At 48.8% G+C, this 16040-nt stretch overlaps 1 protein-coding gene across 7 annotated transcripts in view; it reads left to right on the plus strand.

The window, feature by feature from the left end:
* RBM20 (RNA binding motif protein 20) overlaps positions 1-16040 on the plus strand; it is a 197392-nt gene that overhangs the window by 134379 nt on the left and 46973 nt on the right. For 5 of the 7 annotated variants that reach the window (XM_040486406.1, XM_040486407.1, XM_040486409.1 and 2 more), the window contains exons 2-5: positions 8146-9223; positions 10635-10696; positions 13208-13302; positions 13894-13991. In XM_040486406.1, coding sequence (XP_040342340.1) covers positions 8146-9223; positions 10635-10696; positions 13208-13302; positions 13894-13991 — 1333 coding nt within the window. Of the gene's footprint in view, positions 1-1580; positions 2039-8145; positions 9224-10634; positions 10697-13207; positions 13303-13893; positions 13992-16040 lie in introns of those variants that run through there. The other 2 variants (XM_040486412.1, XM_040486410.1) reach the window with 2 other exon arrangements.

Raw genomic sequence — 16040 nt, forward strand, 5'->3', positions numbered from 1 at the left:
ATACTGTGCGTAACTGAAAATGTGTCCATTCAGGTTGGCTTGGGCACTGCTGTGCTCTGGGCTGTGGTTCCTGGCTTCTGCTTCCGGGTGGCTGAACATTACCGGGGCAAAGCTCGCTGTGAGTCCACACACATCTATACGGCTGAACTTCGGTGGCGTCCGTCTTTGTTATTAATACACAGCCCTTCAGGTCTGTTGCTGACTACTTACCAGTTTACCCAGCAGCTGTTGTTAGCTCTCTCTGTTCTCCCCAAGTCCCAATCCACACTCCTGCTTCTTCTCTCAGCAGGTGTCCACGCTTGCTTTTACTTTCCTCCTCTCCATATTTACATCTCTCTGTGTTTTCCTCTTCCATCTCTATCTGTCTGCCCTGGCAGAGCTCACCTGCCATGTGCACTGATGGTGCCGGTGGTGGCAACGGTGATGGAGATAGTATTAGTGATGTAATGGCAATCATAATGGTGATGGTAATAGCGATACCAATAGAGACGATAATGCTGATGGAGTGACATGGGTGATGATAATAGAGTGACAATAGTAATGGTGGTGGTAAAGGTGATGGTAACGGTGATGATAATGGTGATGGTAATGGTGATGGTAATATTGATAACGGTGATGGTAATGGTGATGACAGTAGGGGGTCGTAATGGTGACGGCAATGGCAGCAGTGACGGTGATGGTAATAGTGATGCTCAGGGCTATGACGATGGTAGAAAGACTAGTAGCAGTAACGGTTACTGATACGTTATTTCGTGAATGCTTACTGTATGCTAGGAACTACGAAGAATAATTTAGGCACAACTCTTGGGACAAGCCCATTGCTCAGGCATAGCCATCCCAGCTTTAATGATGAGGACCTTGAGGGTGAGAGAGGATTAAGTATTTGCCCCCAGCCCCCAGCTCACAAGTCGCAAACTGGAATTCAAACCCATTTTGACACAAACTCTGAAACCTGTGCCCTCAGCCTCTGGTGCTCCTTCCCATCCCTGCCTCCGTCCAGAATGCAGAGCACAATCATATTGATATGGCTGCTACTCCATAAATATGGCTGAACTGATTTTAACTCATCCCACCCCGAATCCTAGTGGCAATGAGATGATCTGCAAGGACTTGAGTGACAATATTACTTCCTCTGTAGAGGAATGTTTTCAGAAAGGGAAGGGTGTGTTGTGATCACACAGAGAATGTTCTCTTTCCAATAATGTTCTGGACATCTGTACAGCACCTAACAGTTTGCAGAGGGGTCTGGCAACTCTTTACTTAATCCCATGTCAATCCTCATAACGTAAACAAGAAAAGATTGTGACTTCTCTTTTTAGAGTTGAGGAAACCGAGGCTGGAGTCTGTTGTCCACTGTGACCCAGCTGACAAGCCTCACGTTATATCTAGAACTCACGATGCCTGATTCCTACCCCCGTGTCCTACAAGGCAGTCCACAGCCCAATTGGCACTCACTCTGTACCCTCCTTTGCTCCACATGAATGAAGACTAAGAACCATTGTATTTTTAATAATGATTCTTTTCTCCTAACAGGATAATTAATGCCTTTTATAAAGCCAGCTCTTAGTGGAGCAGAAATGGCCCATTAGGTGCTGGGAAACAAATGGTGTTTCAGTCAGCTAGAAACTGTCCCCTGGTGAGGGTCACGGCATTATATCCCCTGCTCACAGGAGCACCTGTGTGGCCAGAGCTGGATCTGTGTACCTGTAAAAGGTTGTTGTGTATCCCGTGCCCTTGTGGGGACTTTACTCGTGCACCCCATTCACACCCTGGCCTACTGACCATGGTACAGGCTCCTATTCCACCAAGAAGGGAGGAGCATTCTGTGTCTCAAACTTCCAAGAAGCAGGTGTCTCTGGTCGGCAGATAATCCCACCAAAGTGGCTGCCCAAGTTTCCCCTGCAGTGACCCTGGAGCTCCAGCTGCTGGGGCCTTATGGTCAGTCCACTGTGTAGAGGAACCTGGAGAGTGACAGGGAACTCTTGAGTCAACGCGGTGCCATGGAGGGGAACCATCTGGATTAAAAACAGACGTTCAGGTAGGTTGGCTTTCTTATTACATTACTTTTATTAAGCAAATAAAGGAAATGCATTGATTCTTGTACAGAAATGGCCAAGCAGATGCAGGGGATACTGGCTCCAAGTATCCCATCGAGGTCATTCAGGAGCTGCCCGTGCCGCTGTTCCCGGGCCAGTGTCTTTGGGTCGGCTTTATTCTCAGGCAGGTGTGCCTTAAGTGGTGCCTTAAATTCAACCAGTATAGCAACTCAGTCATGGCAGGACCAAAGAGTGCCTGTCTTCCAGAAGTTCCAACAAAATGTCAGGGAGTGTCCATCCTTGAGCCAGTCATTATGGCCAGGGGCTCTGATTGTCCAGGTTTGTGTCACCTTGGGTGGAGATTACCGTCCCGTTTTGTAGATGAGAAAATTCTGAGTGTCAGAAAAATTGAGCGATGTTCCCCCATCATACAACCCATACAACCAGTAAGAGGCAGCTGGAAGCCTGAGTCTCTGACCACAGCTCACCCTACAGCTACCTTTCACCAACAGTGGATGCATCTTTGCATCTGTAGCTAGATCAGTTAGTCCAGAACGTTTGTCTTTGTTCAGAGTTCGGGGACAGCCCTTGAGACAGCCTTTTCTTTCACTTACTACATTTCTCTAAGATGTCTGAGGCTTGAACCACTTCCTCTTGTGCCTTACTGTTTTTGTGCTTAGGCGGTTTCAGAATACTCAACACCCTCTGTGTTGCTCTGTCTCCCCTGCAATCTCAGGAACGTTGTCTTTGTTCATCTCTGGATCCCCACCACCTAGCTTCATTGCCTGGCACATAACAGACACTCCATCCATGTGGGCTGTATGAACAAACACATAAATGCCCCATTGGCCCCTGTGAAGGACTCTTTCTGAGCAGAGGCCCAACAGCCCCTTGCCCGCGTCTTGGTTGCTCTCCCTTACTTTCAGAACCGGATGGATTATGTCACAAAAATCTTGCTGAATTTTCAGGACCGTCCCTGACTTGAACCGAGGAACGGCCCTGCCTCACTCCTTGTGCACAAATACTAACCCATCATTGCATCCTGCTTGGGACTCAGAATAACATATGAAAGAGCTTTGGGACAAATAATGAGCATTTTCAAACCGAGACAGCTGTTTCGCTCTCCCAGTGAACACAATATGTTGCCCATCCTTTCAACACTACGGAATTAAACCATTAGAAACAGTTTTCATCTGGTTCTCCTAAATATCCTGGCATTTAAAGGCAACTAGTTTTCCTTTATGTTGTATTTTATTTTTACAACTCTTGAGAGAAATGCTGCTTTAATTTAAAAAAGCTGTCTAAGTGAGCCTGGAGCCCAAGTTTTTGATGTAATTATGCACCGAGAATTCTTCCTAACAGTGAATGGCTCAGAAAGGCAACCTCGTCCCTGGGGGCAGTTAGCCTTGCAGAGGCCTGGGTGAGTCACAGTGGCTGTGCTGAGTGATAGGCGGTTCCAGCTCTGTGCCAGATGCCCAGGCTACATAACTCCCCGTGCGGCACTCCCTTCTCCCTGGTCCGTGGTTCAACTCCTTGGCTGCAAACTGTATCACTGTACAGGTTTAGGGGAAGAAATGTGGCAGATACAGAGAACCTTGCCCCCACCCCCTCCCCTGCTATCCCCTGTGCAGGGCTTATGGGGGTTCTAGAAGGGGCCTGTAGCTTTATGTCTCCCTGGTGCTCAGGGAGTGCCTTGCATATCAAAGGTAGTCAGTATCTCTCTGAACAGGGCAGGGAGATAAACATGGGTGGAGATGATAATTTGGTGAAATAGATAGTTCTGGGACTTATTTAGGGCTTTCAGAGGTAAGGCTTTTCTGTCAAGCACTAGAAGCTGGTTTGGATGATCTGGGTTCTCACTAAGGTCTTACTGCTACCCAGCTAGTTGGCTTTGGGCAGATTACTTTCTGTCTTTGTTCTGGGGGTGAGAGGATGATTTGATCCTTAAGAGTCTGCAATTCAAAGCTTAACGCAACTGGGTAAAGAAAGCTGACTTTGGAAAAGGAAGAGATCTCTGGGCTTTTCTGGCTCCCAGCAAGAATTGCCACAGGGTCTTGGGATGGACACCTAGTCAGATGATCTGTGCTTCCTAGGACCCCGGGGGAGGTGGTCATGAGTTTGTTCATTACCAGCAAGATCCAGCCAATACCCCCCACCCCCACCACTGCCTCTCTGAGTGGAAGCTTGTCTTACATCTAATTTTTCTGCTGGATTATATTAGTTTCCTGTTGCTTCTGTAACATATTACCACACATTTAGTGGCTTACAGCAACACAACTTTCATATCTTACAGTCCTGGAGGTCAGAAATCCAAAGTCGGTCTCACTGGGCCAAAGTTAAGGTATCAGTAAGGCTGGTTCCTTCTGGAGGCTTTAGGGGAAATTCATTTCCTTGCCTTATGGCCCCTTCCTCCATCTTCAGAGCCAGCAGTGTGGCATCTTCTTTGGTCTCTCACCTCTGCTTCTGTCCTTGTATCTTCTCTCCCAGACTCTGATCCCCCTGCCTCCATTTTATAAAGACTCTTGTGATTACATTGGGCCCAGGATAATCTCTCCATCTCATCACCCTTAACTTAATCACATCTGCAAAGCCCACTTTACCATGTAAGGTGCTGGCCGTGGGGCTTGATCCTATGACCTTGGGATCGTGACCTGAGTGAATTCGCAAGTCTGAGGCTCAACTGACTGAGCCATGCAAACACCCCCATAAGCAATTATTTTTAACACGAAGCCGGGTGTGCTAAGTGATGTAACAGTGACAGACTCAGATAGCAGGAATATAAGAAGGTGACATTAGTTCCAGCCATCATATGGCCCGATTTTCGGCTTAGAAATATGATTGTTATATGTACCTGAATTTTAGGTTATTAACTTTTGTAGGCTAAGGATTTTAGGGCTTTATTTTCTGCTTTCTTTTAATTTTTTTTAATGTTTATTTATTTTTGACAGACAGAGACAAGAGCGCAAGCAGGATGGAGGCAGAGAGAGAGGGACAGACAGAATCTGAAGCAAACTCCAGGCTCTGAGCTGTCAGCACAGAGCCAGACGTGGGGCTCGAACTCACTAACTGTGAGATCGTGACCTGAGCCGAAGTCGGAAGCTTAACCGACTGAGCCACCCAGGCGCCCCTCTTTCTTTCTTTTAAATAGGATGGTGTGTCTTTTCCTTTTTAAGCCTCTTTAGTTCAAAAGAGGTATCTGGCTCTGATGATTCATGCGAAATCGCTTTTGCTTAAGGCTGGTTAAGGTTGGAGACAATCTGAATTTGCTAGACACAGCAGATGTTGGGAAGAAAATCAAGTGAGACTTCTCATTTCATGCTGCATCTGAATGGGTAACTTCTGTAACCTGGGCCGTACTACAGAAGAGCACTTGTTTCTTGTGGCTGACCTACAAATACCCAGCAAGGTTGGCTTTCCTGGTTGGAAAGACCATTCTTCCTCGTGTGTTCTTTCCGAGGCAAAGGGGCATCTCCTGTGAGAACTCCCTGCGGCCCAGAACACAGTTTTAGAAAATACAGCTGACTTCTCTGGGAAAAACAAAACCAACCTTGTCTTACCCTGGTCATGGAAACTAAGTTGGCACCTCATTATCGCCTTGTTAGCAGGGACTGGCTATGTTGTGGACAAATCTGGTAGGAACGGTTGGCCCTGTGTGGGCAGGGTTTTGATTTAAGCTTAATTGCTCTTCTAAAGCTCAGCTACTTAATACGACACAAGTAGAAATCTATCATCAGACTCTTGACCACCCTCCTTTCCCTTCATAGTTTCACCTACGCAGACAATTAGCGCCTCCCCACCTCTGCGGCTGCCATGATTTGTGCCTGGGCCACACTGGGGCCATCAAGGCTTGGCTGCACCCAGCACAACTACCCAGAGGAGGAAAGGTCTGTAATCACCTTTAACCGTGACTCCCCCAGGCCTCCAATATCTTCAAATGCAGTCAACCTGTTCTGTTCTGGGAGCACAGTAGGGCTGCCGGCTGGGTGAAGATGACGTCTCCTTAATGACTTATACAAGTTCTCGATTTCTCACAGAATGGGAAAGAGTAATCCAGAATCATTTTCATCTGGCTCTGACATGTATTTTGCACTTGTATTTGAATGTTGGTGTGCCTGATGTTCTGAGAACTCACTTCAGACAGAACCATGGAGCAGCCCATGAGGAGAGGGTGTCCTCAGGGATAGCTGAAGAACTGCATCCCTAACCACGTCTGCCCCTTCTCTTCTTTTCAAAGCCTGGCTAGGGTTTGAATCCCACACCTGTATTCACCAACAGTTGAGTGTTCACAGGAAGGTCACCTAATCTCTCTTGGCTTTAGATTGTTGCTTTGCAAATGTGGGGTGAACATTTTCTACCCCGGAGGACTGATGGAGATATCAAATGGGATGACAGGCTGAGCATTGATCACACAGGAGTATTGCATGCAGTAAATGTTAGGCTCTCTCCTGCTCCCTTTCCTGCCTACCACCTCCACACTTCCTCCCTGCGCCCCACCTTTCTCTCAGAGCAGTGCAAAGTGCTGGCCTTAGCAGAAGCTCTCTTTCCTCACAGTGTCTCCAAAGTGGGAGGGTTGTGACATGACACACACTTTTCACATCTCCCCTTTTTTCCTCACCGTGCCCACTCCCAGACTCTTTTCTTTGTTCCATCAGACTTCTGTACAGAACCTATGACAGTGCGGACCTTGTCTGAAGTGTCCCTGCCTTGCAGTTTCTTCCCCATACTGAATGTATGACTGGGTTCTCCATGGTAATCCCAGTTTCAAATGCACAGTCCTGTTCTTCCCATTTTAACAAGTCCTGGGAATTCTAGTTCACCCACATTCCAAACACATTTCCCTGATTACCCACTACCCAGAAGGGGAGCTGAAGACGCAGAAAATGTGGTCTTACAAAAGGGCCCTGACAACGGTAACCACACATCCAATCTTATATTGGTCAAGAAAACACCATAACCAACCAACAGAGTTCCCATAACCAACCAATAGAGTTGCCATGAGAGGCACATGTCAGACAGAGCACCCCCACAATAAGCTTCTGTGAGAGCCTGCCACTGCTGACGACTTCAAATTCAGATTCTTCGCTTGCAATTTTTGTGTTATTCCTCGTGCCAGTTGGGTTTGAGAGTGGGTTGAAGGGACCTTGATTCTTGTTTTGGGATGTGAAATGAGGATCAGGATGAAAATATGTTTGGCACAAAAATGCACATGATATACTCTGGATGCAAGTTTGTAGCCTCCTTTTTCTTTCACTTCACATATAGACTATATGGATTTATTCCTGTTGCTAATTTTTTGTTGTTGTTGTAAACAGTGACTTGACCAAGTTCACAACCGTGTCTACCGTTGGCAAGATGGTGTGGGGCTTGAACGGAGAGAACAGATACCAAGGGGGATTTAGTGGGCTGGAATGTTTTCTATTTTAACCTTGGTGTTGGGTGTACTTTTTTGGATGGTCTTAAATATTACAGAGTAAAGTAGAAATTTATGATAGTAAATGGTTCCTTAACATCTTGTTATATAGGTATATCATTATGTACTTTGTTTAAACCCTCCCATCACCCCCATTATCAGATATTTGTAATTTTCAACTTTGGACTCTTGAATAATGTAGTATTATTAAACCTCTTTGGGCATCCAGTTATGTCTGCATTTTAGCTCATTTTCTTAGGATAGTTTTACAGAATTGAATTATTGGGTCAAAGAGTATGTTGTAATGAGGAGATATTACCAGACTATCTTTTAACAAAGTCACACAAATCTAGATTATCAATACCATTGTGTCCACTCCACCTTATCTTACCAGTCCTGAATGCTGTTACTAAAAAAAAAAAAATGCTATTTTTCTAGTCATAATTTTTTTTTTTTCTGATGGTGATAGCTTGTATCTCTGATTAGCAGTGAGGTTGACCATTCTGTCATAAAATAATTTTTCCATCCGAGTTTTTAAAATGTTGACATGTATGCATGTGTACAGGCTTTTTGCAGACTCATATATAGGTGGGCCCTGGGTTTTATATGAGACGTGGGGACCACAGATGAGCAAAGAAAGAGCCCCTTGCTCCCTGGGTGAAAACTAGCTGTGCATCTAGACCTTTTGTGTTTCTGCAGTGCTGCCAAGCTCCTGGACAAGAACCCGTTCTCGGTCAGTAACCCGAACCCTCTGCTTCCTTCGCCCGCCAGTCTCCAGCTGGCCCAGCTACAAGCCCAGCTCACCCTCCACCGGCTGAAGCTGGCACAGACAGCTGTCACCAACAATACCGCAGCCGCCACGGTCCTGAACCAAGTCCTCTCCAAAGTGGCCATGTCCCAGCCTCTCTTCAACCAGCTCAGGCATCCGTCTGTGATCAGCGCCCCCCAGAGCCATACGGGGGTGCCTCAACATGCTGCAGCCATGCCCAGCGCCCGGTTTCCCTCGAATGCCATTGCCTTCTCACCCCCTGGCCAGACGCGAGGCCCGGTACCCTCTGTGAGCCAACCCCCCAATGCCGTAGTGATGCATCCTTTCAGTGGAGTCCTGCCTCAGACCCCTGCCCAGCCAGCAGTCATCCTGGGCATTGGCAAGACTGGGCCTGCCCCTGCTGCGGCGGGATTCTATGAGTATGGCAAAGCCAACTCCAGCCAGGCATATGGCTCTGAAACAGACAGTCAGCCCAGCTTCCTGCCAGCCACGGCCTCTACCACGGGCAATGTGACCTATGAAGGGCATTACAGCCACTCAGGGCAAGATGGCCAAGCTGCCTTTCCCAAGGACTTCTACGGACCCAACTCCCAAGGGTCGCATGTGGCAGGTGGATTTGCGGCTGAGCAGGCCGGGGGCATGAAAGGCGAGGTAGGTCCGCTGCTGCAGGGTCCAAACAGCCAATGGGAGACCCCCCACGGATTCTCTGGCCAAAGCAAGCCCGATCTTACAGCAGGCCCTAGCCTGTGGCCTCCACCCCCCAGCCAGCCCTATGAGCTCTATGACCCCGAGGAGCCCACCCCAGACAGGACCCCTCCTTCTTTTGGGGGTCGGCTAAACAACAGCAAACAGGGTTTCAGCGGTGCCCGGAGGCGGGCCAAGGAGGAGCAGGCGATGCTGTCCGTGCGGCCCCTGCAGGCTCATGAGCTGAATGACTTTCACGGTGTGGCTCCCCTTCACCTCCCACACATCTGTAGCATCTGCGACAAGAAGGTGTTTGATTTGAAGGTGAGTCCTGCGAGATAGCCTGGGAGCCACCGCTGGAGCCTGGGGGTGCTCCCCGCCACAACCCTGCTCTTTGCTACTCAAGAGCGAGGAACTGTCACCTTCGGGGACTAGGTAGCAGCATTTTGCCATCAGTTCCCTTGATTAAAATTATAGGGGTTAGAGCCAAAGTTCATTTCAGAAATATATCAGGGCCAGTCCCTTGCTTTAAGGCAAGGAAGAGATTCTTTCCCATGTTTATGGATGAGAAAGCTGTGGCTGAGTCGGGGACCAGGTGACCCCACCTGGGTGACAGAGAAGGGACTCAAGGCCTGGTCTCCTGCCTTCTTGAGGAGGACTCTTCCTGCGAGGTATGCCCAGAGTACATTGTACTGAGTATGGAAGGGGAGGAAAACGCTGGAAGAATTTTGGATGAGGGCAAGAGAGCACCTCTCAGGTGAGATCTGGACACATTTTGTAGAGTGCCTCAGCTTCCCATCTGCAAGATGGAGGTGGGGCCTCATCATACCTTCCCAGTGGTTGTAATACGCTTTGGGCCCCTTAAGCAAAGGTTCATTATAGTATAAATCCACGCCCCCACCCCCCGCCAAAACGTGTTAGTGATGCAGTGGAATACTCCAGAGCAATAATGATTCGGACAGCTAACATATATTAAATCCTTTCCATATGTCAACAGTAATCCTGGGAGGTAGATACTATTATTATTCTCATGTTGCAGATGAGAAAACCGAGGCCCAGAGAGAGGAAAGGACTTGCCCCGGGCCCCATAGCTAGAGAGTGGCAGAGTGGAGATTCCAACGCGGGTCTGGCTCTCCCAGAATCGGTGCCACTTGAGCACTGAGCTGTGCTGCCTCTCTTCTCTCATCCCATCTGCAGAGCATAGTGATCCCCATGTAATGGAAGTCACACCACAGTGTGTCCTTCACCTCTGCTTGGGTCATGTTGTGCAGGTGCATCCCTGTCACCCACGGGGAGGGGGCTGGGTGACATGGGGAGGCGATGGCGGATTTTGTCTCATAAGCCTTTCTTAAGGCTTTGCAGCCCAGATTTTCCCAACCAGATGTAGAAATGGGTGGGGTCTCTCTGGGGGAGGAGGGAGGGAGTGGGAGGTGGGAGGTGCCATGGGACTAAGGGTGCCCAGAGAGAGGAGGAGAGAACCCGACTTGGGATTCCGGGCTTCTGTCCACGATGAGCGAGGGATATGCGGGTCTGGCCGATGGAGTGAGGGCTAGATGGGAAGGCAGGTGTGGAGAGGAGCCAGGAGGGAGAGGAGGAGCGGAGGGAGACGTGTTTGCATGGTTGGTCCAGTTTCTGGGCTCTGAGCCTCCTGCCTGATGGGGAAGCCTGCACTCATCCCTTACCTTCTCATGGACTCAGTTCTGCTTCAGTCATTTTTCCTTTCCTTCCGGTTTAGGACTGGGAGCTACATGTGAAAGGGAAACTACACGCTCAGAAATGCCTGGTCTTCTCTGAAAAGTAAGTGCTGGCCGAGAGAACAGGTCCGTGCGTGTGTTCAGCAGGTAATCATTGAGCACCTACTGTGTGTCACATTCTGTTTTAGGTGCTGGGGAAACAGGGAACAAAACAGGAAAATGACCCTGTCCTCAAGGAGCTTATACTTAACGGTGGGGGTTGGGGGGCGGGAAGCAGATGATAAAGAAAATAAGCAAGTGAATTCTATAGCATCCCTGGTGGTAAATCCTAAGCAGAAAACAGCGTCAGGGCAGGGGCAGGAAGCGTGTGTGTATACACGTGTGCACTTGCAGGGGCTGGTTCTTGCATTTTATTTTATTGCTTTTTTTTAAAGTTTATTTATTTTGAGAGAGAGAGGAGGGCAGGGGCAGAGAGAGAGGGAGAGAATCCCAAGCAGGCTCCCCGCTGTCAGTGCGGGGCTTGATCCCACGAACCATGAGATCATGACCTGAGCTGAGATCAAGAGTAGGACGCTTAACCAGCTGAGCCACCCAGGAGCCCCTGGTCTTTAAATAGGGTGGCCGATGGGGCGCCTGGGTGGCGCAGTCGGTTAAGCGTCCGACTTCAGCCAGGTCACGATCTCGCGGTCCGTGAGTTCGAGCCCCGCGTCGGGCTCTGGGCTGATGGCTCGGAGCCTGGAGCCTGTTTCTGATTCTGTGTCTCCCTCTCTCTCTGCCCCTCCCCCGTTCATGCTCTGTCTCTCTCTGTCCCAAAAATAAATAAACGTTGAAAAAAAAAAATTTAAAATAAATAAATAAATAGGGTGGCCGAGGAAAGGCCTCAGTGAGGACACCTCAGGAGGTGGGGAATGAGCCCCTGGCTGTCTGGTGGACATGTACCCCCAGCAGAGGGAACAGCAAGTTGGAAACTTGATGTGGCTTTGGGATGCTCAGGCAGCAGCAGTGTGACCAGAGCAGAGTACTGGAGTGAGGAGCCAGAGACGTGCCAGGGCCTGGTCCTGAGCTCCTGGGCTTGTTGTGAGGACTTTTGTTTTGCTTTGAGAGTGAGGGCTGAGCAAAGGAGTGGTGCCCTCTGGCTCCACTGAGCAGGGCCTTGGCTGCTGGGCTGAGAATAGACAGGAGCGGGTTGTGGGCAGACCAGTAAGCAGGGGGCTGTGGTAACGCGGGCAGAGAAGAGGTCACATGACCTAGGGTGTGACCAGCCGGCTGGAGTGAAGTGATCTGAAATGAGCACATTCCAAAGGCTCCCCTTTCTTATTCACAATAACCAGTGGGTGGAAGTAACCCAAATGTCCACCGACAGATGAATAGGTAAACAATGTGTTATATCCCTACGCGGGAATACCATTCAGCCTGAGGAAAGGGACTTCTGACACATGAAGCGACACATGGCTGAACCTTGAGGACATTGTGGTCCATGAGGTAAGCCAGTCACAAACGGACACGTACTGGATGATTCCGCTTACAGAAGGAGCTGCAAGAGTCAGAAAGTAGAATGGTGGCAGCCAGGGGCTCAGGCAGGGGAAGAGGGGTGTTTGTTTTCTAGTGGGGGCAGTTTCCAGTTTGCAAGACGAAGAATCCTGGACTTGGACGGTGGGGACGGCTGCACAACAGTATGAGTGGGCTTCATGCCCCTGAACTGTACGCTTAGAAATGGTTACGATGGCAAATTTTATGTATATTTGATCGCAACTGAAAAACTAATTTCATAAGGGTCTCCCTTTTCCGGCTCCCTCTTTTTTTTGTTGCGGTAAAGGTCACGTAAGACTCACCATTTTAACCAGCTTAGGGTACAGTTCAGTGGTATTTAGCAGAGTCACAAGGTTGTGCAGATATCATCACTATGTGGTTCCCGAACATTTTCATTACCCCCGAACCCCATACCCGTTAAGTGCTCATTCCCTTTCGCCCTCCCTTGTAGACTGGCAACCACTAATCTGCTTTCTGTCCCTATGGATTTGCCTCTTCTGGACACTTTGTGGAAATGGAACCATTTAATAATATGGCCTTTGATAGCTGGCTTTTTTCACTCAGCAAAATATTTTCAGGGTTCATCTATGTTGTGGTATTTACCACATTTTTATGGCTGAATAATATCCCATTATATGTATATTAACACGTTGTGGTTATCCATTCATCTTTTGATCTATATTTAGGTTATTTTTTCACCTTTTGGCTATTGTGAATAGTGCTAATATGAACATTCGTGTACAAGTGTTTGAACATTTTTTTTTAAGTTCATTTATTTTGAGAGAGAGAGAGAAAGAGAGAGCATGGGAAGGGCAGAGAGAGAGAGAGAGAGAAGAAGAGGATTCTAAGCCACTGAAGGGCTTTATCTCATGAACTGTGAGATCATGACCTGACCAGAGATCAGGAGATCTCTGACTAGAGATCAGAGATCCCAGATGCTTAACCGACTGAGCCACCCAGGTGCCCCTGAACATTTATTTTTAACTATTTTGGGCCTTTGGCTGGGAGTGGAATTTCTGGGTCCTATGGTACTTCTTCATTTAGCTTATTGAGTTACTGGTTCCCCTTTTCCACCTCTCTCCAGTGCTGGCATCCGGTGTATACTCGGTTCAGCAGAGGGAACGCTGGGTGCCTCTCCCAACAGCACAGCCATTTATAATCCTGCTGGGAACTCTGAAGGTGAGTAAGGCCCTTCAGGTCAGCCACTTGAAGCAGAAACCAGCTTCCCAAAGGCTTACTATGTCACATCCTTAATAGCCAAACTTCCCTGATGTGCCGTGTGTGTGTGTGTGTGTGTGTGTGTGTGTGTGTGTGTGTGTATAGCAGACAGATCCCAAGACACTAAAATGTATTGGCCTACGCTCTAGGCTCTTAGAGACATAAAGCTTTGTTGGTTACCAACATGCCTAGGGATAAAATCACACCAATCACTAATCAATGTATTGAGAGGAAATTTTAATATTTTTCTTCCAATTTACATCCTAATCATGACTTTTTTAAAAAAAATAAAGTTTATTTATTTTGAGAGAGAGAGAGAGAGAGAGAGAGTACAAGTACGGGAGAGGGAGAGAGAGAGAGAGGATCCCAAGCAGAGTCTGCACTAACAGGGTGGGGCTTGAACTCAAGAACCACGAGATCGTGACCTGAGCCGAAACCAAGAGTCGGATGCTTAACCAACTGAGCCACCCAGGTGCCCCCATCTTAATCATGATTTTTGAAGGTAAAGCAAATGACTAGGATTTCACACACTTGGTGTAATTTATCATTTAGATTATGCTTCAAACCTTGGATCATCGTATGCGGCCATTCCAGGAAGGTCATTTGCTCAGTCAAATCCTGCATTTCCTTCGGCTTCCCCGGGGACAAACGTGAGTACAGAAGCATGTTCTCCACTGTCATAGTCATCATCAAAGCATTTGTGTCACCCGCTATTCCTGGGTGTAGAGGTGCAAAGGATGCTGGGATGAAGTTGGCACAGATGTGGCTTTGTGTAGGGCAGGAAACTGTGTCCTGTGGGCAGAGGTCAATGGGTGTTTTCTTCAGTCCAGCTAGCATTGAAACACACACACACAAAACTGACGTGTGTTGTTAAAATCGAAAGCACACACAGACTTTCTAGCATTCAGCATTGGTTTAAGGGGGAAAAAAGGTTTGAGCTTTTGTATGTATGTGTGTGTGTGTGTGTAAGACTTTTTGCTATTTTATTCACGTGGATTATTTCCTATGATGGGTAATTCTGGAAGTTGAACCAGAAAGAGAAAATGTGTTTGAAAGTAAGGACCATGCAGTGATGGGATTTGTTGGCCCCTCGGGGAAATAGTTGCTTCTGTGAAATCCTTGTTTTTAGGTGTGTTTTCATTTCTCTCTCTCTACAACATGCTCTCCAGTCCCTCAAAACTCAAAAGCTTCATTCCCCCTTTGCCTACTTATTGTGATAATTTCCCTTTCCTCTTGGTTTTTCTCTTTGGTCACCACATGTAGCCTCTTCCCCCAGAAGCTTCTACTCCAGAACACGTGGAGGGAGGTGGGAGAGGCAGAACCAGAACCGACTGTGAAACAAAATGTGTGGCCCAGCCCTGCCAGAGGGCGCGTGTCTGTGTGTTCGTGGCCATGCCTGGATTTCTTTCAGTTTGTGGTGCGAGCAGTTGTGGCCTCTTTCTCCTCGTGCGACGAGTGAGCACGAGCTCGAGTGCCGTCCCCTCCACGTGTGGGGGTGTTCATGCAGAGCTTCAGAAGGGCAGGCTGAGAAGTGTAGGCGTTAGGCCCCCCCGGGGATGAGTGAGTGGGGAGGCCTGCCTGGGCGGAGATTTCTGCTTACGTGTGTCTGGCTGTGTGTGATGTTTAACGGGAGAAGCGCCCTGAGACAGAGCTCTGGGCTGGAAGCCCACGCACGTTTTGGTGAAAGAGAATTTTGTGGTTTCCCTCTCTGTGCTCACCTCGCTGAGAGCCACGCCCAATCGGTGCAGCTTTGGGTCAGTCCCGGGAGGGTAGTAAGGCCTGTCATTTGTCTTTGACCTTGTGTCTGGACAGGGGTGTGGGCGGCTCCAGCACGCCCCCCACCCCGGCGTCTGTTTCCCACTGTGGCGTGTCTGTGCCCAAAACCCTGCTCTGAGATCTTAGCACGGAGGGGAAGGGGACTGTGACCAGATAGGCAGGCAGTGAGAGGTGGGCCAGGGATCTGGGCAGGGAAAGAGAGCCGATGTCCACTGAGCCCCTTTGTAAAGGGGAAGGGACTGAGCGGCAGAGGAGAAGTGAGAGCAGGACGACTCCCCTGCGTGTGTCCCGTGCCCCAACCCCACCCTCCAGCACTGACCAGGGAACAAGAAGCCCTTTCTTGCGGATGTGGAGCCAAGAGACCTGAGTTCAAACCCTACTCTGGAGCACACAGGCTCAGTGGCTGCGGGCAAGTCACTTCATTACGCTGAGGCTCCCTTTCAAATGGGGACAATAACTCCCCTAATAAAGACTTTTGAAAGTAAAGCAAACAGCTGCGTTCTTACCAGACTTGTGTAATTGACCGTTTTGATGATGCCTCAAATCTCGGAACACTCACACCATCCAAGCAGAGCCTCCTGATGGGTGTTCAGAGCCCAAAGGTGGGAGCGAGGCTGAGGGCAGACCAAAGCAGTCACGAGGACTGAACGTGACACGGATGGACAGTGACGTGCTAGCTGCACAGTGTGTAAGAAGCACCGATGGCTGTTACTAAGCAGCAAATCCTTTTAACCGCTTGTGGGAACCTGTCCTGTCCCAGGCCACGTCGTCACGTGACTGCCCCACAGCCATGGCCGGCCCAGGGGAGAACCCCTGTGACCTTGGGCAAGTCTCAGTATGTGGTGTTTCTCCTGCACAGATCTGTCTGGTAATTCCTGTGGTCATGTCTGCTTCCTCTAGAGACATGGCCAGGCTCCCATGGA

This window comes from Herpailurus yagouaroundi, unplaced genomic scaffold (assembly GCF_014898765.1).
Source record: "Herpailurus yagouaroundi ecotype Mexico unplaced genomic scaffold, PumYag 163, whole genome shotgun sequence".
NCBI lineage: Eukaryota > Metazoa > Chordata > Mammalia > Carnivora > Felidae > Herpailurus > Herpailurus yagouaroundi.